Below are 24,670 nucleotides of genomic sequence, written 5' to 3'. Positions count from 1 at the left end.
GGCTCCGTTCGGAAAGGCACGCGGGGCACGGTGGGCGGGCAGGCCGGGCCTCGCCGGGCCGCAATACAAAGCGGAGAGCACCCGTAGGGCCGGGCGCCGAGCCCTGCCGAGAACCCGCCTTCTGGCCGGGCAAGTGTGGAAGGTTTCGTGGAGGAAGGGGCGTTTAAACCGTTCCGAGTCCACCGTGACCCCGAAAGACCCCAGCACCTAGTCACTGGGGCTTATACCGCCGCCCCCCCCCCAACGCCCCAGAGCCCTCATCTTCGTCCCAAATGGCCGGAGTTCAGGTGCAGCAAGGCTGGAGGTGAGCCGAGGGCAGAGGACCAACTTACTTTATCTGACTGCAGCCACGGCAGTCAGGGAGCTCATGTCTTGTCCCCAGAGCCCAGCCTTGGCTGAGGCTCAGCCTGGGACCCCTCACTCCAGCCATTCATCATGCTTTGCCCAGTCCCAGGACCCGCCTCCTGGAGGGAGGCCCCACCCTCCTCAGAAGCTGAGGAGCACTTGGTGGCCTCCATGAGGCACAGTAACTGTGCCCCTTCGGCCACTGGGCTTCCTTTACCAGCTGAACTAGTAAGGGCAGGCATGGGACCCCTTCCTCTTGTTAGCTCTCTCCCTTCCCCCATGTAAAACAGAATAATATTTCAGAGCCCCTACCACACATACACCTTTCTCACATATTAAATGTTTGCTGGAACAGATTAGGAGGAAATGAATCTGATAAGTGAATTCACACAGTTCAAAAGTCAGGAGTCAGAAGAGAAGCAGCCTGCTTATGGTGGACTTCCAGGCGTCTAGTGGAAGAAGGTAGTTTTTCAAGGGGGAGGCTTCCAGAGACCCTTTACATGCGCCCACTGGACTTCCGTAGAGCACTCCCTGGGTGGGTAGGGAAGGTGTGGACTTTGGGGGCAGATGGGCCTCCTTCTCTACTCCTTCCTGGAACCTGCAAGTCTGGCCAAGGGGCTTTCCTTTCCAGGCTGTATCCTCGTCTGTCACCTGAGAATCCCATCATCTACCTCTTGGGTCCACGGTGAGGATGGTGTGAGCTCTGGCAGGGGCACTAATGTTTGCCCCCTTCCCCTTCTTTTCCCAGGCTCCGCTTCCCTTGCCAACCCTCCACTCTTACCCTGGACCCTTCCGTTCAGTTGACATTAAGCGAGCACCTGCTACTTGCTTGTCTTTTGAATATATCCTGGGCAAATAAGTTTGACTAACACTGTCTGGGAGAGAGGTGAACTTAGTTCATTCACCCAACAAATATTTATTGAGCACTTTGGTTGTACCAGACCCTGACAGGGGCTGGGACACAGTAGGGGCTTCGTGGAAACTCTGATGAAGTTTCGTACATGATGCTGGACACAGGCAGTCTTTCTCATCGGGGGAACAACTCGAATGTCTCCACTTGTGGAAAGAAAGTTACACAGTGCACGGATCGAGGCCCCAGGAGGGAGGGATATTCGTCCATGCTGTCCACTGCTGTATCTCCAGTATCTAGAGCTGTGCCTGGCACATAGTGGGTTGTCAATAAATATTTGTTGAATGAGTGAATATCCTATGTTTCTTGACTCATGTGACACATTCAGCCTTTTATGTTCCAAATTTGCTAGAGGCATAAATACAAAGCAAATTTCTTTATTATGAGGAAAGCTATAGTGCAAGTTCAGTGTGATAAAGGGCAACTCTCAGAGATGGGGGGGGGGGCATGGAAAATGTGACTATCTAAAGGGCCAGTGACAAGCATGTCATCCAAGCACAGAAACCCAGCGTTGCCACTTTTGTCCATTTGGAAACCAGAAATCCAGATTTATGTGTGAAATATACCAATTTTAATTTTATTTATTTGTTTATTTATTTATTTATTGGCCACGCTGCACAGCTTGCAGGATCTTAGTTCCCTGACCAGGCATCAAACCCGGGCCCTCAGCAGTGAAAGCGCAGAGTCCTAATCACTGAACCACCAGGGAAGTCCCCGAAATCTACCAGTTTTTAAATGTTGATGTAGCTTTTTTTTTAAAACATGGAATGAGTCAAATAAAATACATTCGTGGGACAGATTTGACTCATGGGCTGCCAGTGTGTGGCCTGTGGTTTATGAACCAGACAATGTGTTTGAACTTGGGTAAACACTGAGCTGAACTGTGAGCTCCATAAGGGCAGGCACCTTCTGCTCTGTTCACACAGTGCCAGTTCGATATCGTTCTCTCCTTCCTTAATTCAATCAACAAATATTCATTGAACACCTACTATATGCTAGCACTGGGTATCCTGTGATACAAGGCAAACAAAGAATAAGGAAATGATTAGTGTGTTGCAGGACATTTAACTAGTGATGGGCTGGTGACAGGCGAGGGGCGCTGAGATCTGAATGAGAGGTAGGAGCCAGCTGTGCAGAGCCTGATCCGTAAATGGATCAGATGGCACAAAGGCCCCAGAGCAGGAGTGAGCAGCGCCTGTGTGTGTGTGTGTGTGTATGTGATGAACCGAAAGGCGAGGGGGCTGGATCATGAGGGGATGGGAAGGTGTAGGAACTGACCCTGGAGAGGCAGGTTGGTCCTGTCATGTGAGGCTCAATGTGGTGGGAAGCCTTGGATCTGCTATGGGGAGAGGAGTGCGTCACCAGGGGACGGGTGCTGAGGGTGGCAGTAGGGAGACCAGTGAGGAGGCTACCGTCATAGTCCAAGAAGGAGGGGATGGTGGCCTGGGCCAGCTGTAGGCAGAGCCATGAGTGCTAATTCCAGGTGACATGAGTAGCCATGCCTCTGGTACAGTGGACAGGGGTGTGAAGGGAAGCAAGGACCATGTTCCCCAAAGGCTGGTGGCTGGCAGCTGCCTTCAGAGCTCGGCTCCCTTCCCAAGTAGCCCAGGGAGAGCTAGGGCAGGAGTCGGATGGAGAGGTTTTGGAAGAACCCCTTCCTGTTCTCAGAGAAGGCTTCTGGGGAGAGCCGGGATGAGGTTGGGTGGGGCAGGGGCTTAGAAACATGGCGGCTCGGGGCAGAAAGGCTTTTGGGAGCTGTGCTGAGGGGACAAGCAGAACAGAGCACTGGACCTGGAGTCAGGCTGCCCCAGGCTCTTAGTCTCCAGGGACTTGGGCTAAGCCCTGTCTGTACAGGGGGCTCTGAGTTCCAGCTGTGCTCCTCAGAGCTGTCAAGAGATGCTGTTGATTCACTTTTGCCCAGAAGCCTAGCAGCCCTTGAAAATGGACTCAGCCTTAAAGCAGGCCGACAGTGCCCTGGCCACCGAGGCCTCTGCTTGGCTCAAATAGTGGCCTTTCCAGCCCTGTTTGACAGTAGCCCCGTGGAGGCTGCAAAGCCCCTGACAAACTGTGACGTGCTGTGGGTGACACTGACACCTCCACCTCTTGCTGAGTTCTGTCCTGTCAGCTCCCAAAGCATCTGGAATCTTCCCACGCCTCCGTCTCCACGTTTACCACCCTGATCCTTCGCAACTGAATAAAGTCCTTGGGGCGCAGCGTGCTCTGGTCCCAGCTGGCCTCCTGACCCCGTGCTTCTTCCTTCTCACTGACTGTGTGTGTGCCCGCCACACTGCTGGCCCTCTGTCCACTGAACTGGCCGAGTCCTGTTCCCAGCTCACGCCTCTCCTCTGTTGCTCCTTCTGCCCAGAAGGCTTTTCCCCACTTGATGACTGGCTCTCTCCTTACTCAGGTTGCAGCCAGATGTGCCCTCTTCCAAGAGTCCTCTCTGACTGCCCTAGCTAAATCGTTGTCCCCCCAGTCACTTCTGTCCCATTACCCTATTTTCTTATTCCTTTTTGCAGCATTTCTCTTTTTAAAAAATATTTATTTATTATTTATTTGGTTGCACTGGGTCTTAGTTGCAGCAGGCTGGCTCCTGAGTTGCTGCTCCAGGGCTCCTTAGTTGTGGCTCGCCTGCTCCTTAGTTGCGGCACACGGGCTCCTTAGTTGTGGCATGCAAACTCTTAGTTGTGGCATGCATGTGGGATCTAGTTCCCCAACCAGGGATCGAACCCGGGCCCCTTGCATTGGGAACGCAGAGTCTTATCCACTGCACCGCCAGGGAAGTCCCTGCAGAATCTCTTATTCCATGAAATTTTGATTTGTCTTGTTTGTTCCTTTCTCCCCCAGTGTGCTCCTCAGAGCTGTCAAGAGATTCTGTACATGTGGGGCCTCTTTTAACATCATTAAAGTTCTGTACATGTGGGACCTCTTTTAACATCATTTTTAGTAGCTTTATTTAGATATAGTTCACATACCATAAAACTCACCCTTTTAAAGTGTACAGTTCAGGGCTTCCCTGGTGGCGCAGCGGTTGAGAGTCTGCCTGCCGATGCAGGGGACACGGGTTCGCGTCCCGGTCCGGGAAGATCCCACATGCCGTGGAGCGGCTGGGCCCGTGAGCCATGGCCACTGAGCCTGTGCGTCCGGAGCCTGTGCTCCGCAACGGGAGAGGCCACAACAGTGGGAGGCCTGCATACCGCAAAAAAAAAAAAAGTGTACAGTTCAGTGTTCTGTTTTGTTTTGGTTTTTGGGTTTTATGTTTTGGGCTGTGCTATGCAGCTTGCAGGACCTTAGTTCCCTGACCAGGGATTGAACCCGCGCCCTCAGCAGCGAAAACATGGAGACCTAACCACTGGACTGCCAGGGAATTCCCAATTCAGTGGTTTTTAGTATCTTTACAGAGCTGTGCAACCACCACCACTGTCTTCCATAACATTTTCATCACCCCAAAAGAAAGCCCGTACCCGTTAGCAGTCACTCTCCATTCCTCCCAACCCCCGGCTCCTGGAACCCACTACTCTGCTCTCTATGGATTTGCATATTGATGTGTTCTTTTTAAAGCATCTCAGTATCCCCAGTGCGTAGTGCTGTGAGGATGGGTATTTCCCATTTTACAGATGAGAAAACTGAGACTCAGGACTCCTCAGGAAACTGACTTTCCCTTTTTTCAGTGTGCCTAGTGTCTCCACAGAACTGGGCTGCCCTGGGGAGGATGGAAACTCAGCAGAAAGAGAAGAAATGAGTCGTGGGCATTGAGTGGGGAGTTACCTGCTCAGCCACTTGCTGCAGCCCACACCTGGGCCCTCTCAGCTTGGAGGTCACTCTTGAGGGTGGGCTTGCTGACTGCAGATTCAGTGCTGGTGGTCTGAGTTCAATGTTATGCCTGGCCTGTGCCAGGGGCAGTACCAGCACCACCCTCCCACAAGGAAGCAGACATCTGGGCAGGCAGGTGAAGGCTGACGGTAGCTGTGTGAGTGGAGGGCCAAGTCAGGGATAGCAACGGGCTGTGGCCTGAAGTCCAGGCTCCACCTTTTAGGAGCTCTGTGACTGTGAGCAAGTGACTACACCCCGCTGGGCCTCTCATTCCTTCTCTGTGAATGGTACCCATCCTCAGGTACCTCAGGGTGCTGTAAGCCTCAGTGAATCCATGTGGATGCTCCCACCACAGCATCGAGAACTACACGTGGGTTCCCTCCCTCCAGACCCTGGGCCCCAAGGAGCAAAGGCTCAGAAAGGCTGGCGGCTGTCAGAGGCTGAACAGGGGCCGGAGCCAGCATTGTAGTTCCTGACCCTTTGAAGCCTGTCTCCTCAACTGTAAAAGGGGTTTAATAATCATTCCTCCCTCCCTGTAAGTGATAAGGGCTGGGGATGTGCAGTTATCAGCACCCTCTGGGCCTCAGACAGGGAAACCAGACAGGCTCCTGTTAGCCCCAAGCTGCTTTCCCTCCCAGGGCTGCTGTCATCCTGGCCTCTTCATCCTAGATGTAATTAGCCAGGCAGCCCCACTCCACAGCCTCTCCGGCCGAAGTCATCACTCCCATTTTATAGGTGGGGAAACTGAGGCACCTAGAGGGAAGTAGTTTGGGATTGCCGCCTGTGAGTCAGCTGTTGAGCCAGGGCCCAGAGGAGCTGGGACTGGGTTTTCCAGCTGGACTTGTCCCTTGGGGTGGATCCCTGTCTCCATCCCCTTGGCACCCTGGGCACCCAGAGAGCCTCTTTTCCAGCTCTCTCTACCTCACCACTCCCTACCACCTCCCACCTGGAGGGCAGCAGGAGGGAGTGGGGAGGGGCCTGCCAAGCCCGGGGAAAGGTGAGAAACTAGTTGGCAGCGCTGGCATGGGGGCTCAGGCCTGTTTCATCTTCAGAGCGGGCTAATGAGAGCCAGAGGCGTTACTCAGATCGGCGGGCTGTGGGTGTGGGGTCTGGACGCCAGCGGTTCTGTGCCCTGGAAATCTGCAATCAGTGGCGCGTCTGCAGCCTGGACCCTAGACCCAGGAGGGGCTGCTAGCTGAGCCCCAGGCCCAGCCCTCTGAGAGCCCCCAAACAGCCCTTCTCCAGCCCTCTGGAAGTCAAGAGTGCTGGGCTCGGGTATTGCTTGACCCCAGATCTCCTGCGGCGGCAAGGCCTCAGTTTCCCAGTCCGTGCTAAGCGTGCTGTGAGCCCCGTGACCGGACAGGCCCTGCCAGTCCTCACGTCTGCATCCCGTTGTTTTCCGGCTTCATCGCAGGTTGGGACTTGGCCCCGCCAGCTTTACCCTGGTCTGGCTGCCGCGACCCTAGCCGACCGTCGGCGCGGCCTCCCCCAAAGGTCAGCAGCTTCCGCCTGCCCCGACCCCGGCGCCGGCTCAGCGCCCCCAAGCCGAGCGGGTGGGGAGCCGGGGCCGGCGTCGGGGAAGCGAAGCCAAGCCCTGCGGCGCCCGCCCGACCGGTTTAGCCGGGCCCACGGCGCGCAGTTCCTGCGGGCGCCCGGGGACTGCACCTTGTACACCCAACAGCGGCCACACGGGGAGCCCCAAGGACTCCAATCCGCGTCACCCCCAGAGGCCGCGGGCGGCTGGCGCAGGGTGCGCCTCGCCCGGGCGCCGGCGCGGGGCGCGCTGGTTGCCATCCTCAGCAGTCTGGCAGGCGCGGGCGGGGCCCGGGCCACTGTCCGCCGGAGCGCCCTGAGATTGCAGTCCGCGCGCAGAGGGGACCCTGGCATCCGGGAGCCCAGATCCACCCAACTCCACCGCCTGTGCCTGGGCCTGCGGCTGTTCCGGGGAAGGGGGGCCTGCGCACAGCGGGACAGTTAGCCCCAGCGAAACCAACGAGTCTTAACCTGCCAGCAGGAGGGCAGGGGGGCGGTGGCCCGGAAGGCGGGAGAGGCGGTGGCTCCGTTACGGCCTCGCCCCCGAGAGGGACCCGCCTCAGTTCGGCCGCCCACGCGCCGCGCGCCCCGCCCCACCCCGCCCAGCGCAGCCAGCCCGGAAGTAGCCGGCCCGCCAGAGCGCCAGCGGCCGCTGGGTCAGGCAGGGTGAGAGCGGCCGACCCGTTACCGCGGGCGCCAGGGCGGTGCTGTGGCTTCGGTACCGGCTGCGGGCAGGCCGCCTAATGAGCTCTCGGCACGCACCTCTGCGCCAGCTGCCTGCCCGGCACCCCCACCCCTGCTCGCCAGCCCTCTTCCCCCCGGGGACCCAGGCGGCCCGCCCTAGCGTCACCCCCGAAACCTCTGGGTTTCATCTCGGGACCCGGGTGCGGGGTCCCCGCTGGCCTCTGCGCGTGGCCGAGGGCGGTTGGGATCTGCTAGGCGGCCCTGGGGTGACAGTGGCCCCTTCGGGGTTGGCGCAGGGGCTCGCGCGCCCTCTGGCGGCCCTGGGGCCCCGCGCGTCTCCAGGCCGCACGTCTGATTCTCCCTCGCTCTTCTGCAGGGACTTGCGTGCCTGACCATGGGGCCCACGAGCCGAGAAACCTGGGCCCAGCGCCTGGGCACCTTCCGGGCCAGCCCGTCCACCTTCATGGCAGGTCCTGAGGGTGAGGATCTGGGTCGTCACCTGCTGAGCGACCTGAGGAATGAGAAGCTGAGCGAGCCGACTAAGGTAGGCCCTGCGTGTGACCCGTGTCCTGGCCCAGGTGGTCCCTTCAGCCAGCCGTGCCCTTAACCTCAGCTTCGTGATTCCCACCCAGAACCCCCTATCCCCAGGTTTCCTTGCTGTCTCTGAGCTTGGAGTACCCAGCCCAGCTGTGGCCGGACGCTCCTGCGGCCGAAGCAGCCGCCACCTCCCTGTTGGATACCCTGGTCCTTCTACCCCCGCGGCCCTCGGCTCTGCGGCGGCCCCTTCTGCTGGCGGCCACCACAGCCTTGGCGGCAGGAGGTGCGCTGGGCCGCTCCTCGGGAGCCTCCCGCCGGCTCTTGCCCCTGCTGCTGGGCTTGGCCTCGGGCCGCGATTTGGGGAGAAGCTTTGGCCCTGCTTCGGAACAGCGCCCCCTGCAGGCCACAGCGTGGGAGTGCCTGCGGGAGCTGGAGAGCTGCAAGCCTGGGCTGCTGGGGGGCTGTCTGGGGCTGCTGCGGGGCCTGCTGGGGCAGGAGGGCGCTGTACAGCCACTCAGCCTGCTGCTGGCACTTGCCCTGCGAAACGCCTTGGTGATACAAGCCAGGGCCAGGGCTGGCCTGCAGGGCCTGCTCGTGGCTGGGGACTGTCCCACTGAGGGTTGTCCCTGGAACTGGATGCTAGCTGAGGAGGGTGATGCCCACCTTCAGCCCCAGGCACCCAGTTGGCCAGCAGCTGAGGAGGGGGAGTGTTGCCTTGCCACGCTGGAGCTCAGTCCTGAGGAGGCCCGGGAGCTGCGGGCTGCCGTGGCCCAGCTTCTGGATGCCTCCTACCTGCTCACTCCTGTGGCCCAGGCCCAGCTTCTGTGGCTGCTGGGCTGGGCCCTGCGGGGTCTTCGGGGACAGCCACCAGTGCTCTTCAAGCCACAGCTGGTACGGCTGCTGGGCACAGCACAGCTGACGCTGCTGCACGCTGTTCTGGCTCTGAAGGCGGCCTTTGGTGAGGCACTGTTCACAGCCCAGGATGAGGCCTTGCTGCTTCGCCGGCTCACCTTGGCTGCCCAGCACCCAGCCCTGCCCCTGCCCACCCATCTCTTCTACCTGCACTGCCTCTTGAACTTCCCTGAGAACTGGCCGCTGGGCCCCGCAGGCGAGGAGGCTGCCCCGCTATTGCTGGGGTCCCAGGTATGCCGTGGTCTCCTGCCCAGTCTCCTGCATGACCCGATGGACCTCCTGGCCCGCCTGCATCTGCTGTGCCTCCTCTGTGTGGAAGACGAAGAAAAGGAGGAAAAGGGCCAGGATCAGAGCCCCCGGCGGTACCTGGAGGAGCTACTGGCTGGCCTGCGGCAGAGGGCAGCCCTGGATGGTGGCCCCCGGGCCTTAGCCACTCTCTGCTTCCAGGCCTCCTACCTCGTTGCTCGCTGCCTGGCCGGGCAACCTGTGGTGCTGACACCGTTGACCCACGGACTGGCCCAGCTGTACCGAGCCCGGCCTGCACTGGCTCCCCATTTCGTGGATCTCTTGGATCGGGTGGGCCCTGAGCTGGGGGAACCCTTAAAGGTGGTCTTGCGGCAGGAGGTGGTGTCCGGGCCAGGCAGGGATGAGGCCCTTCGTTGGCACCTGCAGATGCTGGCAAGGGTGGCAGATGGGGATGCCCAGAGTGCCACCCTCGGCTTCCTGCAGGCTGCAGCTGCCCGCTGCATGGACTGGGGCCTCCAGCAGGCCCTCCTGCAGGTCTGCCGGGCCCTGCTGCGGGCAGGTGTTGGAGGAGGCCTGGCGGACTTGCTGCAGGCCCTGGCCAGGCAGCTGGAGGACCCTGATGGGCGGGACCACGCGCGCCTCTACTACATCCTCCTGGCCCATCTGGAAGAGCCCAAGCTGGGGGTGGCCCTGGGCCCCTCCCTTGCCGCACCTGCACTGGCCTCTTCACTGGTGGCCGAGAACCAGGGCTTTGCTGCAGCGCTGATGGTGCAGGAGGCCCCGGCCCCGATTCGGCTAAGCGTGGGTCCCCATAGAGCCAAGGGCCCGGTCCCAGTGCTGCAGCTCCAGGTGGAGGTGCTGGAACAGGTGTATTCTCTGGAACTGCGCTTCCATGTGGAAAGACAGCTCTATGCACCCTTGGGGGCTGTGCACGTGCCCTGCCTGTGCCCCGGCCTCCCTGCCCGCCCTCTGCTGCTGCCTCTGCAGCCCCGACGCCCGGCTCCTGCGAGGCTGGCTGTGCGCGCCCTGTACACCACACCCAGCGGCCTCACCTGCCATGCACACCTGCCACCCCTGCTTGTGAACTTCGCTGACCTCTTTCTGCCTTTCCCCCAGCCCCCCGAGGGGGCCAAGCTGGGCTTCTTTGAGGAGCTCTGGGACTCCTGCCTGCCAAAGGGCACCGAGAGTCGCTTGTGGTGCCCTCTCGGGTCACATGGGCTGGATGCCTTGGTGTCCCGCCACCTAGAGCCCTTTGTGGTGGTGGCCCAACCCCCGACCAGCTACCTTATAGCCATCCGTCTGCCCCCAGACTCACGGTTGCTGCTGCGGCTGGAAGCAGCCCAGGCGGACGGAGTGCCCGTGGCCCTGCGGACTGATGACTGGGCTGTGCTGCCTCTGGTGGGGGATTACCTCCGGGGGCTGTCAGCGGCTGGCTGAGCCCCAGGGCCGGGCCAGGTAGGAGCAGGACTGCGGCCTTTGCGGGCTCTTGCCTGAGAAGGGCTGCTGAGAGCCAGGATACAGCCCCGTAGCTCCTTTCTGTAAAAACAAAACAAAACAAATCCCCCCCCTATTTTTGCTGACAATCCTCACTGGTTTGTTTTCTTTTAGGCCCTGGTTGGGGGAAGGCACACTGGGGTGGGGGTCAGAGGCTCCAGGAAAGCTTCTAAGCTAGGAAGCCCCAGACTGCAGGGCATGAAAGTTCCTTCCTGCCCGGATATACTAGGATTCTCTAGAATCCCTGCCCAAGAGGCAGGATAAAAAATATCCACATTTTTGCTTCCCAGAGAGGGAAAAGCCTTGCTCAAAGCCACCCAGCAATTTAGGAATGAGAGTGAAGCTGGACTTAGGCCTCCTGACCTGTGAGCCAGTGCTTTTCAACTCCAGAGGTTTGCAGGGTCTCTGCACAGGGAGCTCAGGCTAGACAGGACGAGGGACCAATGGGCAGAAACAGAGGAGGCTGCAGCGGCCTGGTGGCCCCTTCCTCTAGAGCCCGTGAGCCACAACTACTGAGCCCACGCGCAACAACTGCTGAAGCCCACACTCTGCAACGAGAAGCCACTGCGATGAGAAGCCCACGCACCGCAATGAAGAGTAGCCCCCACTCATCGCAACTAGAGAAAGCCCGCGCAGCAACAAAGACCTAACGCAGCCAATAAATAAATAAATAAAAGAACAACATTACTCATTAAAAAAAAAAGATGATAGAATATTGTATCCAACAATAGAAGAATACATGTTCTCAAGTGCACATGGAACATCCACTGTGACCACATTTTGGGCCATAAAACACACCTTAACAAATTTAAAAGAACAGAAATCTGCTTTTGCACCACAATGGAATTAAAGTAGAAATCAATGACAGAATGATAGCTGGAAAATTCCCAAATATTTGGAGATTAAGCAACATACTTCTGTATAACACATGGGTCAAAGAAGCCCCATGAGAAAATTTAAAATATCCTGAACTAAATGAAAATGAAAATACAACTTGTCAAAATCTGTGATTCAGTGAAAGCAATACTTGGAGTGAGGTTTGTGGCATTAAATGAATATATTAGAAAAGAAGAAAGATACAAAAATCAATAATCTAACCTTTTACTTTAGGTTACTAGAGAAAGAAGAGTAATATGAGCCTACAGCAAGTAGAGGAAGATAAATAAAAATTAAAGCAGAAATCAGTGAAATTGAAAGGAGGAATTCAACAAAGAAAATCGATGAAACCAAAAGCCGGTTCTATGAAAAGATCACTAAAATTGATAAGCCTCTAGCTAGGCTAACTAGGAAAAAAAGAGAGAGAACACAAATTATTAATACCAGAAATAAAAGAGGGGACATCACTACTGAGCCCATGGACATTAAAGGGATAATAAATATGAACAATTCTGTGCCCACAATCTGATGGATGAAATGGACCAATTCCTTGAACAACACAAAGTAACAAAACTTACACAAAGGAAAATAGATAATCTGAATAGAGCTATACCTCGAGAAAGTGAATCAATAATTAATAGTTACAATGGTTAATACTGTATATTGTTAACATATAATAAATATGTGAGGTGACACATATCAAATCATCATGATGTACACTTTAAATATCTTACAATTTTGTCAGTTATACCTCAGTAAAGCTGAAAAAAAAAATCTCTTAAAATGAACAACAAAAATTAGTGAAAACCTCCTAAAAAAAAAAAAAAGCAACAGTCCAAGATGGTTCCCTGGTGAATTCCTCTTGTGAAAAAACATTTCAGAAACAATAACAATTCCTTACAATCTCTTCCAGAAAATAGAAGCAGAGGGAACACTTCCTAATTCATTCTGTGAGACCAGCATTATCCTAATACCAACACCAGATAAAGACATCACGAGAAGGGAAACTACAGATCAATATCACTCATGAACATAGGGGCAAAAATCCTCCACAAAAAAATATTAGGAAATTGAATTCAATATACATAAATGTATGCTAACACTTTAAAAGAATAAACAATGGAAAGATGAACTAAAATATTTAAAAGATCACATAGGGCAGGAGAGAACTGTTTGCAAGGAAGAGGAACAGATACTAGGTTTCTCTAAATCTTACTTTGTAGTTTGACTTTGGAAATGTAAATAATCACATAAAGTAAAAGTAAATCTTTTAGGGCTTCCCTGGTGGTGCAGTGGTTGAGAGTCTGCCTGCCAGGGCAGGGGACACGGGTTCGAGCCCTGGTCTGGGAAGATCCCACATGCCGTGGAGCAACTGGGCCCGTGAGCCACAATTACTGAGCCTGCGCGTCTGGAGCCTGTGCTCCGCAACAAGAGAGGCCGCGATAGAGGCCCGCGCACCGCCATGAAGAATGGCCCCCTCTCGTCTCAACTAGAGAAAGCCCTCGCACAGAAACGAAGACCCAACACAGCCATAAATACATACATACATACATACATACATACATTAAAAAAAAAAAAAAAAGAATCAACAGCTTTCCTGAAAACTATGGCCTACAGGCCAAATCCAGCCCACTGTGTTTTTTTTTTTTTTTTTGGTTTTTTCAGCCCACTGTGTTTTTGCAAATAAAGTTTTATTGGAACACATCCATGCTTATTTATTTACATATTGTCTATGGCTGTTTTTGTGCTACAATGACAAAGCTGAGTACTTGTGTCAGAAACCAAATGTGAGAGGTTCACCAACCTCTGCTATAGATAAATAATAATCAGAATGTAAAAGGAAAAAAAAAAAGGATCTTGTTTGTAATAGAAACAATATAAGCTATCTAGGAATAAACTTTAAAATATGTATAAAAGAAGAAAACCCCACAGCCGTACGGATAAGACATAAAAGGAGACAAAAATAAATTGTATTATGTATCTTATGCTTGGTAGAAAATGAAAGCAAAACTCTATTTAATCTGTCAATACCCTCCAGCCAAAGACCACCAGGCACACATCTGTAGTTACTAGTTTTGCAGTGTGGGGTATCTCAGTAAGAAGGCATTACGAAGGATTTCTAGGATTTGGGCTTGTGTTGGGGATATGAGGGAGGGTTTAAAGAAGTAGGACTTTTCTCTGGATTGGATGTCAGCAAGTGGGAGTGTTTCTATGATGGGATATGTTAACAAATCTTAACTATACGGAGGCTAAAGCTGCAATTGTTAAAGTAGCAACAGAAACATATTATCCAAGATAGAGGGATTTTCATTATTTTTGTGTGTTGGACAATATTTGTGTCTTTGTCAGTGTTCACATAATTACAGAATGATCTTGTTTTTGTTTTGATCCTTCACATCACAGAGTGACCTTGTCTGATGTCTATGTTCTGTGAAATTGTTCATGTTCAACAGAACACCAAGGCCAGCTCCTGGATGTCCAAGGATGTTCTTCTCTTTCTCAAATCTATAAATTAAATGCAATCTTAATGTTAATTACCAGTTATGTATGGGTTCGTTTTATGAGAGTACTTATCAAAATCTATTTAAGTTAGGTATCTGGACAAATAAACATTAAAGAAGAGTTAAGAAATCAAAAGGAAAGAGTACTGCAAAAACTAGACATAAAAAGAAAAGGCTGGGGCTTCCCTGGTGGCGCGGTGTTTGAGAGTCTGCCTGCCGATGCAGGGGACACAGGTTTGTGCCCCGGTCAGGGAAGATCCCACATGCCACGGAGCGGCTGGGCCTGTGAGCCATGGCCGCTGAGCCTGCGCGTCCGGAGCCTGTGCTCCGCAACGGGAGAGGCCACAACAGTGAGAGGCCCGCGTACCACAAAAAAAAAAAAAAAAGAAAAGAAAAGAAAAGGCGGATATATTTGACTACAAAAAATAAAAGTCTTCTCTGTAATAAAAATGACCAATACAGAAGTTTTTAAGACAAACTCGGGTAAAATATTTTCAACACATTTGAGGAAGGGTTGTTATCCCTAGTTAAACACACACACACAAGACAAAACAAAACACTCTCTACCAGTCAATATATAAGAAGTGAACTCTTGGGCCTCCCTGGTGGCGCAGTGGTTGAGAGTCCGCCTGCCGATGCAGGGGATACGGGTTCGTGCCCCGGTCCGGGAGGATCCCATATGCCGCGGAGCAGCTGGGCCCGTGAGCCATGGCCGCTGAGCCTGCGCATCCGGAGCCTGTGCTCCGCAACGGGAGAGGCCCGTACAGTGAGAGGCCCACGTACCGCAAAAAAAAAAAAAAAAAGAAAAAAAAAGTGAACTCTTAGGGATCGTTTTAAAGTAAAAATATACTATTGGAAAAAATTTTTCAAGAAAAAAATCTGGGGCTCGAACACAGAGAGGCGGCATTGCAGAGGAGCTTCAGAGAAGCCTACGCTTCCCAGGAGGCTCTGCGCTGATTGCCCCAGGCCTCCCGACAGGCTCCGCGCGCTTTACGCGCCAGCTTTGGCCTTAGCCCGCGAGCAACGGGGTCGCGACGGACAATGGAAAGCAGCGACGGGGAAGCCGTCGACAAGCGCCGCGTCCACCTGCGCCCTGTTACGCTGCGCGATCCCGCCCCCGCCTTGCTGCATCTTCTGCCCTGCGAGGTTCTGGTTAACCGGCCCGCCCCCGTGGGGCTCTTCTTCACCCCGGCCATCCGCCAGGGTCCCGACGGTAAGCACGCTCGGCTGGACTACGACTCCCGGCAGCCCCCGCGCCGGCGCCGCGCTCTCCTCCGCGAGGAGCTGCGCGAGGGCTCCCGGGGATCGTGGTCCACCGAAGGTGGCGGGAGGGCGGCTACCGGGCTTGCTCCGCTAGGCCTGGATCAGACCCTCACTGGGGCCCTTCGCCTGCCTCCTCCAGGACTGGAAGTGTCGTTCCGGGGCCGCAGTCTACGCGGCGAGGAGGTGGTGGTGCCGCCCGGCCTCGTGGGATATGTGATGACAGAAGAGAAGGGAGAGGTGTTGCTGGGGGAGCAGGACTTCTCGGAGGGTTTGGAGGATGACGAGCAAGAGCGGGAACTGGTGGAGCCCCCGGAGGCGCTGGAGCGCGACTTCGTGAGCACGGGGATATAGGGTTGCAAGGGAGCGCGGGTGGGAGCGGCGGCCCAGATGCTGAGCCGGGGCCCCTTCCGCAGGACCGCTTTATCGGAGCCACAGCCAGTTTCAGCAGCTTCACCCTGTGGGGCCTGGAGGCTATCCCCGGTCCCGATGCCAAAGTGCGTGGGGCCCTAACCTGGCCCAGCCTCGCTGCAGCGGTGAGTACATGGATGAGCCCCCTCCCTCCCAGACCCCATCCAACCCCCCCACCCCCCGCCCCTTCAAGGTGGTTTTCTAAGTTGTCCAGAATCTTGCCTCTGAGTGAATCTGGGGGCTTCGGGGCTGGGGAGAACAATGGGGCAGATGGAACCTGGGTCTGACTGGAGGATTAGACTGGGTAGGGGCAGCATGGCTTCCCCACCACTCTTCTCTGGCCTTCTAGAAGGGCTATGATTTTGAGCAGCTGGGTCTCTCCCGAGGATCTGGGCCACCCAGTCACTATACTGCAGAAATCCAATAGCAGAGGTGATTCCTGTTGCAGATTCACGCACAGGTACCCGAGGACTGAGAACCAGAGCTTGAAATTGAAAGCCACCGATCCCTTCACCCCAATAAACCCTTCTTCAATTTGGAGCCTGATTCCGTCACCCCAATAAAGGAGCTCTTCACAGAACACCTGTAAGTTTGCCAGCACCTTGGAGTCAGCACTGCCCCTTTTCCCACAAGGACCTTTCACAGCTCTGACCTATAGAAACAATTTATTGCCAGGGGGCAGTGGGGCAAGAGAGGGCAGAATTCTGCAGCCAGTTCCCACCCCACCCCACCCCCAGCTCCTACTTTACAAAAGAAATTTGTACAGCCACCAGTCCTCTATACAAGCCACCCGCACCCCCCATCTCACTGTACACAGCTGCCTGGCTCCCTCTGGTCCCTGGTTCACAGCAGGCCTGGGCCTGCAGCCAGCTGACCTTGGAGTTGACCTGAGCCCTGAGCTCGCCTTGGTGCTAAGCACCAGTAGGCCTTTACCAGGCCTGTCCTCTCCTTGTGGAGGTGTCCTCAGCCCTCTTTCCCTTGGCGTGCCTCTTGGAGACCCCAGCGGGGCAAGGATGGGCTGTCAGCGCCAGTTCTGCTGGCTTTGCTGGCATTGCCACGGGCACTGCCTGGTCACCATTTTCCCCTCTTGCTCCAGTCCTTGGGAGTGAAGTGCAGACACTTGGAATCAATCCGAAGAAGCCGCTTGAGCATAGCCCGTTCGTGCCCATCCACGATGTCCTCCGACAGTGTGAGGATATACTGGCCCTGGACAGGAGACGGGGCCAGGCAGGTCAGCCCACGCGGGGCCTGCTCTCCGCACCCCTACACACACGTCTCCCCCTGCCTGCCTGCCTACCTTGTAGTAGTTGATGAGGTTGAGGTACTGTAGAGTGGAGATGACATCCTCCTTCTTGATGCTGGTAATTTCACTGATCTCACTGTGGGAGGGCAAAGATCAGGTCCCCTGGGGGCCTACATCTCCACCCCAGGCCCCCAGTAGCCCGAAGAGTGAGAAAGCCCAGGAACAGACAGGTCATGCCATGCACCCCCGGGCAGGCAGGGCCAGGCTCACTTGATGGTGATCTGCGGCCTCTCTCCGCTCTCTGACTTCAGCCCCATCAAGATCTCCAGAATGGTCTGGGACCAGTAGCTTCGGTAGGATAGGAGGCCAAGATCCGAGAGGGGCTTCTCAGGGGTCCCCGTTTTCCCTTCCACTTTGGAGAGTTCATAGCCTAAAGCAATGGAGCAGGAAGGGGTGGGTAAGCAATCACAGCGTTATGCAACCATCGTTTAGGAATGCAGGTTGCAGAGGTAGACTGCATGGCTCCCATCCTGGGCCTGCCATGTGGTAGTTCTGTGCCTCAGTTTCCTTGTAAGGGAATAGTGAGCGTACTGTTCACCTGTGTGCTGAGGGCACTGAGAGAAGTAGCTACAATCAACTAGAAGCCGGTGAGGGCTTACAGGTGGGATGTGGGGAGTGCAGAGAAAATGGTTTGTGTAAAGTGCATGCCTCCAACTTGCCTCAGTCATACCAGACTCTGCGCCTGGATATGTGAGGAGAGAAGAGGGGAAGACCCCACCTCTGGTCCAGGCCTGAGGATGCTTGCATTCTCAGTCAAATCAGTCCGCCGGCTGTGACCTGAGAAGCATTAGCTGCTCTAAGACCAGGCTGGCCTGACTGGATGGCTGGGAGGAAGCAAGGAGAAGGGCGCCAAAGCACTTCCCAAGTCAGAGGGAGGCCATTCCTCAGCAGTAGCTACCTCTCCAGTGGCTCTCTCCCTCCCATTCTGACTGCTCTGCCCTCCTCTACCCTGCTGACCACTGGGCACTGGCAGGCAGTTCCTGGTGAGACCCTCAGGCCCTGCAAAACCCTGAGCGGTTTCACATCTCTTGGACAGTATTCATTTCCCCATCAGGGCCCTGAGATGTCTCCACTACTTCTAGAAGCCCTTTATCCCCAGTCATAACGAGCCTTGTGTTGGATCGTAGCCCTTTCTGCTTTCCCCCCTGATTCATCTTTATTAGCCAGTCTGACCCTCTTGCCCAACTTCCTGTGACTTCCACCAAGCAGCCCGGTGGGGAGGACAGAGAGGCTAGTGCTTTGGAGGAAGGAAGCATGGCAGAGGGAGGGGCTCACTTGAGTTCTTACTCACCTTTGGGGGGAGCGCATGCAGAGTCCTGACGGATCAACTGGAGGCCACACCTGCCTCCTCAGCTGCAGGAACTCCCAGCCCCTCCCAGTGAACACCGACCCACCCCCTGGAGCTGCCTAGAACGGTGCTTCTAGTGTCCTGTCTGCTCCTGCCGGGCACAACTGAGCACATTTCCTTGGTGGCCCCGCACACATCCCATCTCCACTGAGGTCTGAGCTCCAAGGCCTAGACTGACTTTCAGCAACCTTCTGCTCTTCAGGCAGAAGGTTTCCCGAGGATGTGACCCCATCTTGGCATCTTTCTATACCAATAAAATTTCTCCGAACATGACGGTGATCAAGTTAAGCCTCCAAGTCTTCACCAGACAGCTAAGCTCCCTCCTTACCTCCCGGGTCAGAGCTTGGTTATTCCAAGGGTGCAGTGAGTGGTGAGTTGAATGGAATGAGGGTAAGAGGCTGGGAAGCAAGAGGGGGCCTTGGGGGCTAATGAAGAGTTCATGTCTGATGAGGGGCAGAGGCCAGATCCCTGTGAGTCATGTTTGACGTGACATCTGCTGTCCCCAAGGCTCAGAGAACAAGCAGGGAAATGAACCACAGGCCCTTGCCCAGGAACGTGTATAGCCGCACAGGACCAGACAGCTGAGCAGGAGTGGCTCACTCGGCCTCTGCCCATGCCCTGGGCAGGAGCAGACAAGTCAGATTTGGGATAAGTTGAGTGGTACTTAGAACCTTGGCCAAGGAACTCTGAGGGGCTGAAAACCTAGCCCAGACGAACAGGGCAGTCACCCCAGAACAGAGAGAACCTTGGGAGAGTCTCATCTTTTATTTCTAGCCAGTTCCGCTGGTGACTGGACTGCACAGCCAGGGCTGAGAACACAGCAACCCGACATGTCTGTGTGCAGCATCTGTGCGTGAGACAGCGATGGGGCCTGGGCCTCCCAGGACCTGCCCCCAGCCCCCGGCCAGCAGCACAGGTACTCACTGAACTCGATCAGCAGCTTGCCGTAGCCCCGGCGCTGGTAGGGAGGCAGAGTCAGGATGCATGCCACGTTGTAGTCTTCTGTGGATTCCTTTTCCTGGAAAAGAGGGGCAGGTGAGTGTGAGGGAAGGGACCTAGCTCAGGGCAGGACTGAGGAACAGCCTGGATGAGCACTCACCTTGGAGAAGTAGCCCACGATGTGGAAGCCCTTGCAGTCATACTCCGTCATGACGTAGAAGAGGAAAGGGTCTGTGTCATAGTACAGTGTCTTGTGGTCGAGGAAACACTTAGCCAGAAGACACAGGTTCTGGGAGTAACTCTGCAAACGAAAAGGTCTGTCACCACCCTGGGTACCCAGCCTTGAGCATGGCCATTGGGCCAGGGTCAGCCTGAAGGTTCTTTGTCCCCCAGGCTGATAGGTGAGGAGCCTTCCTCCCTGGGGCCTGACCCAGTCCATCGGTCACTGTGTCCGGTGCACGGGCCCTTCTTAGTGTCCAGGAGCCCACGTTTCAGCTGTGTGATGGTGTTCAAGCACCCGCCCCCCGGTGAGCTGGGCAGGTCTACTCCTGCTCTCCATACCCCATCTAACTCTGGCCTGGAAGCCTCCACTGCCCTCTGCCACAGTTACCAGTCAACAAACTGATGTGTCCCCACGAAGAAAGACTGACCAAGGATTATGAGAAAAGCTCTGCCTGTGTGACAGTCTTAGGAAACTGGTTGTCAAAAAAACAACACTCTGCAACCCACAGTCACACCTCTTGAACTGATCTGCTCTTCTACACCGGGGGTAAATAATTCTGGAATTTGACAAAATAACTGCCTCAAGGGCTGCCCCAGCAAAATTATTAATCTTGCTACTTTACTTCTATTCTCACAACTTTCCTGCATTTCAGATTTGGCTTTTCAAGCACCTGCTGGGCGGCCATTTGGATACCCAAGCCCACACTTGGTACAGTTAACAGTGGTTAAAGCAGCATCTTCCTCTCAAGTCCCCCCGGCACCCAAGCAAGAGCTGTCCCCTGCCAATCTAGGTGACTGCCTCTCCCTCCCCGCCCTCCAGGCCCCAAGAATGGAGGCATTTCCCTTTTAGAGGTCCCTCCAGGTTACGCCCTTCTTCCTCCCCACAGCCAGGCTAAGGCAGGTTTGCAGCCCCAAACCTGTAGTGTCCCCACTTCCCAGCTGACCTCAATCCCACCACCTGAGCTCTGTCTCATGTAAGACAGCCTTGCCTCATCCTGTCTGCCCTCCAGCCAGAAAAAAGGATCTTCACCTTTTACGCTGTCTCTGCACATTTTTTTTTACAAATTGAAGGTTTGTGGCAACCCTGCATTGAGTCTATCAGTGCCATTTTTCCAAAAGCATGTGCTCACTTCACGTCTGTATCACATTTTCATAATTCTTGCAATAATATTACAAACTTTTTCGTTATTATATTTGTTACGGTAACCAGTGATTCTCAATGTTACTACTGTAATTGTTTTTTTAGACACAGTGCTACTGCACGCTTAACAGACTACGGCATAGCGTAAAGTAACTTTAATATGCTCAGGGAAACCAAAAAAATTGGTGTGACCGCTTTATTTCGATGTTCACCTGATTGCGGTTGTCTGAAACTGAACCCGCAGTATCTCTGGAGTCAGCACCCATTCCTGCCCTTCAGAACCCACTGCTTGTGTCACGGCTCAAAGGTTACCTCCTCTGTGAAGCTTTGCTGTCCACCTCTTCTGGATCCTGATAACCCACCCTTTGTGTTTCATGACACTTATCACACTGGGATCTATGCAGCCATTAGCATGTCTGTTTCCCCCTGTGAGCTCTCAGCAGAGATTTTGTCTAATTCACCTTGTACAATATCTCCCACCACCTGCCCTACAGCAGGAATGCAGTAAATGGGGTGAACACATCTGTTAGCCAGAATGGTCAGTGTTTTCCTGAGCTGGAAGAAGCTGCTCACTTGACTCCCTCAGACTCCCGGTGACAAGGACTCCCCGCTGCCCCTCAGCCACTGACCTTGTTCTTACGTCCATCGATCTCAAAGAAGGAGATGGTGCCCTTTCGGTAAATCTCGTTGCCTGGAGGATGTCGCAGGTCACACTTGGTCTGAGGAAGAGAGGAGAATTAGGGGCGGGGGTGGGGGATTGCTAGGAGGGTGGCCTCCTGAGACCCCTCATACCAAGTGACGCTGCAGACACTTGAGGCTTCGGCCGTACTTGAGGCAGAACTCGCAGAGGTAGAGGACGGGCAGCGTGGTGAGCTCCTGTGGGTATGGAGAGAAGTACCAGGGCTTGAGGCGGTGCCGGCCCAGCTCAATGCACTCGATGTTCTTCATCCGGGTGACGATGTCGTCGTGGCTCCGGTCAGACACCAGGCTCCCAGTCATGCGAGGAGCTGACGGTATTCCATCTGAGCTGTCCTGCGAGTCCTGCCCAAGGCCGGTGGAACACACCAGGTTACAGGAGACAATTCAAGCAGGGCACTTTACAGCTCACAGCCTTTCCACAGGTTTCCTTGTTCAAACCTAACAGCAAACCTATTGGGGGAGGTACTAAAATCCCCACTTTCCAGTTAAAGAAACCAAGACTTAGAAAGTTTTCATTTGGAATGTAGAAAAGATCACCCAATGCCTGATCTGAACCAGCTCCGCCTCACTCCCAGTCCCACCAATGCCATCTCTGCTCAGCGCCCCTCGTTTATTTTTAAACTAGTCGCTAAAGTCTCCGCCCTATGTCCCCTCCTTTTCACCCAGCTTCCCTCTTCCTCAGACCTACCTCATCAGTGCCCAAGCAATTCGATTTTCGCTTCCGCCCTGGCTGAGCTGCCACTGCCCTGCGGGCTGATCCATTCTGCAGATGAGAAAGTAGGAATAGAAGACATAGCTGTGAAATGAGCCCGAAAGGGGCTACCAGAGGTTAGAAGAAGGGAAGGGAAGAAGAGATGGTTTGGGGGACTCACCTGGGGAAAAACTGAGGCTGGGGCTGTCTCGCTGGGCACTGGGGTCGCTGGTGAAACCACCTCCACCTTCCGTTTCTGCAGAGAGAAACCAGGACAGGTGGGTCAGAAGGTAGAGAAGGTGGGACCTGAGAGGAAAGCAAGGTCCCTGGAATTGCTGAGGGTACCGTTGAGCGGTGGTTGGGCTGCAGGCAGGAGCTGGAGGAGAGCGGCTGGTCGGGCTCGCCGCCGGGAATGGCCTCCCGCTCCTTGGGCAGGTTGAAGCGGAGTGTGATCTGGACCGGGATTGGCAAGGTCTTCCCGCTGGCCTGGGCGGAGGCCGGCTGTAGAGATAGGTCCAGGGTCTTCCTCTGGGGCGGGGTTGGTGGTGGGATCAGGAAGGGGAGTAGGGCCCCCTCAGCATGGAGTGATCAAACCCCACCCTCTGCCCTTTCAAGGACACAGGAACAGCCACTGGACTCTGGAAACTACATCTGCAGTTTGGCCCCCATCCTTCACAAGCTGAAGCCAGGGTGGGAGGGCACAGCCTCCAGCCCATCCAGGAGCCACTGAGGCCAAGAGATTTGAAAAGTAGGAGGCAGGAGAGAGGAGGTGAAGCAGGGGACCTACTCACCACCTCTCTCTCTGGAGAGCCGGGGCGGGACCCAGGAAGTCCGTTCTTGGTGGGGGTCTTGGCCTCTTTCTTGGGGAACTGGATCTTCTTTAGGTCCAGCCGCTCGTGGGTCACCCATTCATCCAGGCGTTTGTTGACTGCAGCAGTGGGGATGGCTCAGGAAGGAGTGCCAGAGGCTGCCCCGCAACCCTGCGGCCCCACCTCATCCCGGCCCAGAACTCACAGTCAATGTAATGGACGTAGAAAAGCTTCCGGCCACTGATGTCCTTCACGCTCAGTATCTCAGCCAGGGCTGTGGGAACAGCAGAGGCAAGGGCCTCAGACAGACCAGGCCATGAGGCTCCACCCTCCTACGACCTGAACTCCACCACGAGGCCCGATTCCTAAGCCCCAGCACTTGAAACCGCTCGCTCAAGCCCCCGTTAGTCACCAAGTGCCATTCCCTCTCCAAGCCCTGCCCGGTCCCTCACAAACGGCTAAAAGCCACGCCCCTCCTGAGTATCTGCGCCCCGCCCGCTCCAGGATTCTAGAGGCCCCACCCCCTCCCCTGGGTTCGGTTGACTCTCCCCCGCCCCTCGCCCTCAGGTTCCTTAGCCCCGCCCCCCGACGTCACTCACGCCACTCATCTTCGTTGTCTTGGTTCCGCCGCAGCACGGGCAGGCGGCAGCCCTCGATTATCTCCCCCTGGGGAGACAGCGCGGCGCCAGGGTCGGCTACTGGGGGGCCTCGGGCTCTACCCACCTCCCCTGGCTCCCTCCGCCCCGCCCCGGGCACCGGACTCACCACCTCCGCCATCTTCCCTCCCTCCACTGCCACTTCCGGCCCCTCTGGGAGACGTCACTTCCGGGACTGAACACGTTGTAGGCCCAGGCCTCCCCGAAGCGGCTTTACGAGAGGACCCTTGAGAGACATCGCCGCCCAGCTTGCTGACGGAGCCGGCCCGTTTGGCTGCTGGGGGAATGGTGTGTTTTAAGCCTCAGGCCAGGTCCTGGGTGGAATCCCCACAACGTGCACAACGATTGGAGGAAAACTGAGTCCGTCACGTGACGCTCACTGGGTGCGACGCCGGTCACGTGGGACTGGTGTTAGTGCTTTGAGGGCGGCCGGGCTGGGGCGTCTCCTACTGGCGTAAAGATGCGTCGCGGGGAGTGAACTGCGCGTGCTCGGCCGGGAGTTGGGGGGCGGGTCTGGAGAAGTGGCCAGGACTTGAAGGACTCAACGCGTCGCTAAGTTGTGGACTTCATTACTTAGGGCTGGGAGTCACGGAAGATTTATGGGTTTGTTGTTTTGTATAATAGGTTGCTAATTATAAGAGTAATTACAACATTTTTCATTTATACATTCAACAAGTGCTTAGTTATCGCCTACCATGTGCCAGGCACTATTCTAGGAGCCTGGAATACATCAGTGAATAAAATAATCTCCTCCTTCTGGAGCTTGCATTCTTGGAGGTTGGGAAGAAAAAAAGAGGGGTATAGATAACAAACAGTAAATATATTTTAAAAATAAATTATCTAGTCTATTAAAGAGTGATAAGTGTTTTGGCAAACCAAAAAATAATAATAATAAACCTGCAAGGCGAAGGAAATGGGCAGGTAGGCAAACTGTGGCGTGCAGGCCAAATCCAACCCGCTGCTAGTTTTCCTACAGCCAGTGGGCTAAGAATGGTTTTTATATTTTTTAAAGCTTGGGGAAGTATCAAAAGAACATTTCATGACACATGAAAATTATGAAATTCAAATTTCAGGGTCTGTAAACAATGTTTTGTTGGAGCATAGCCACACTCATTCATTGACGTTTTGTCTGTGACTCCATCCACATTAAAACTGAATAATTGGAACTTCCCTGGTGGCGCAGTGGTTAAGAAGCCTCCTGTCAACGCGGGGGACATGGGTTCCAGCCCTGGTCTGGGAGGGTCCCACGTGCCTCGGAACAACTAAGCCTGTGCGCCACAACTACTGAGCCTGCACTCTAGAGCCCACGCACCTAGAGCCCATGATCTGCAACAAGAGAA

General features: G+C 55.0%; 3 protein-coding genes across 10 annotated transcripts; 2 read left to right on the top strand and 1 right to left on the bottom strand.

Annotated features, from left to right (window-relative positions):
• The first annotated feature begins 7,221 nt into the window (after positions 1 to 7,221).
• AP5B1 (adaptor related protein complex 5 subunit beta 1) lies at positions 7,222 to 12,454 on the top strand. Of its 4 annotated transcripts, XM_081240581.1 has the most exons (4): positions 7,285 to 7,485; positions 7,662 to 7,829; positions 7,934 to 10,435; positions 10,968 to 12,454. In XM_081240581.1, exons 1-3 carry the CDS (start codon positions 7,345 to 7,347, stop codon positions 10,415 to 10,417), a joined length of 2,793 nt encoding a protein of 930 aa, XP_081096707.1. In that variant the 5' UTR covers positions 7,285 to 7,344; the 3' UTR covers positions 10,418 to 10,435; positions 10,968 to 12,454. The 4 variants fall into 4 exon arrangements, with proteins under 4 accessions (XP_081096708.1, XP_081096709.1, XP_081096707.1 ...); XM_081240582.1 differs by lacking the exon at positions 7,285 to 7,485 and adding an exon at positions 7,222 to 7,267 and having other exon boundaries at positions 7,934 to 12,454; XM_081240583.1 differs by having other exon boundaries at positions 7,273 to 7,319; positions 7,934 to 12,454.
• A 2,368-nt stretch (positions 12,455 to 14,822) lies between these two features.
• Positions 14,823 to 16,102, top strand: RNASEH2C (ribonuclease H2 subunit C). The gene is made up of 4 exons (XM_081240389.1): positions 14,823 to 15,064; positions 15,254 to 15,447; positions 15,528 to 15,647; positions 15,971 to 16,102. The coding sequence occupies exons 1-4, from the start codon at positions 14,893 to 14,895 to the stop codon at positions 15,995 to 15,997; spliced, it is 513 nt and encodes a 170-aa protein (XP_081096515.1). The 5' UTR covers positions 14,823 to 14,892; the 3' UTR covers positions 15,998 to 16,102.
• Positions 16,103 to 16,121: 19 nt separating this feature from the next.
• KAT5 (lysine acetyltransferase 5) lies at positions 16,122 to 23,650 on the bottom strand. Of its 5 annotated transcripts, none has more exons than XM_081240388.1 (14): positions 23,440 to 23,650; positions 23,274 to 23,340; positions 22,880 to 22,948; positions 22,657 to 22,793; positions 22,211 to 22,393; positions 22,047 to 22,121; positions 21,863 to 21,937; positions 21,268 to 21,351; positions 21,105 to 21,194; positions 19,273 to 19,413; positions 19,098 to 19,191; positions 17,036 to 17,195; positions 16,820 to 16,901; positions 16,122 to 16,728 (listed from the first exon to the last, which is right to left on the bottom strand). In XM_081240388.1, exons 1-14 carry the CDS (start codon positions 23,449 to 23,451, stop codon positions 16,594 to 16,596), a joined length of 1,404 nt encoding a protein of 467 aa, XP_081096514.1. In that variant the 5' UTR covers positions 23,452 to 23,650; the 3' UTR covers positions 16,122 to 16,593. The 5 variants fall into 5 exon arrangements, with proteins under 5 accessions (XP_081096514.1, XP_081096510.1, XP_081096512.1 ...); XM_081240386.1 differs by having other exon boundaries at positions 16,123 to 16,728; positions 21,268 to 21,516; positions 23,440 to 23,648; XM_081240384.1 differs by having other exon boundaries at positions 21,268 to 21,516; positions 23,274 to 23,466.
• Positions 23,651 to 24,670: the final 1,020 nt, after the last annotated feature.

The sequence above is a fragment of the Mesoplodon bidens genome (assembly GCF_964165515.1).
Source record: "Mesoplodon bidens genome assembly, chromosome: 7".
Classification (NCBI taxonomy): domain Eukaryota; kingdom Metazoa; phylum Chordata; class Mammalia; order Artiodactyla; family Ziphiidae; genus Mesoplodon; species Mesoplodon bidens.
This window is presented reverse-complemented; position numbering and strand designations above follow the sequence as displayed.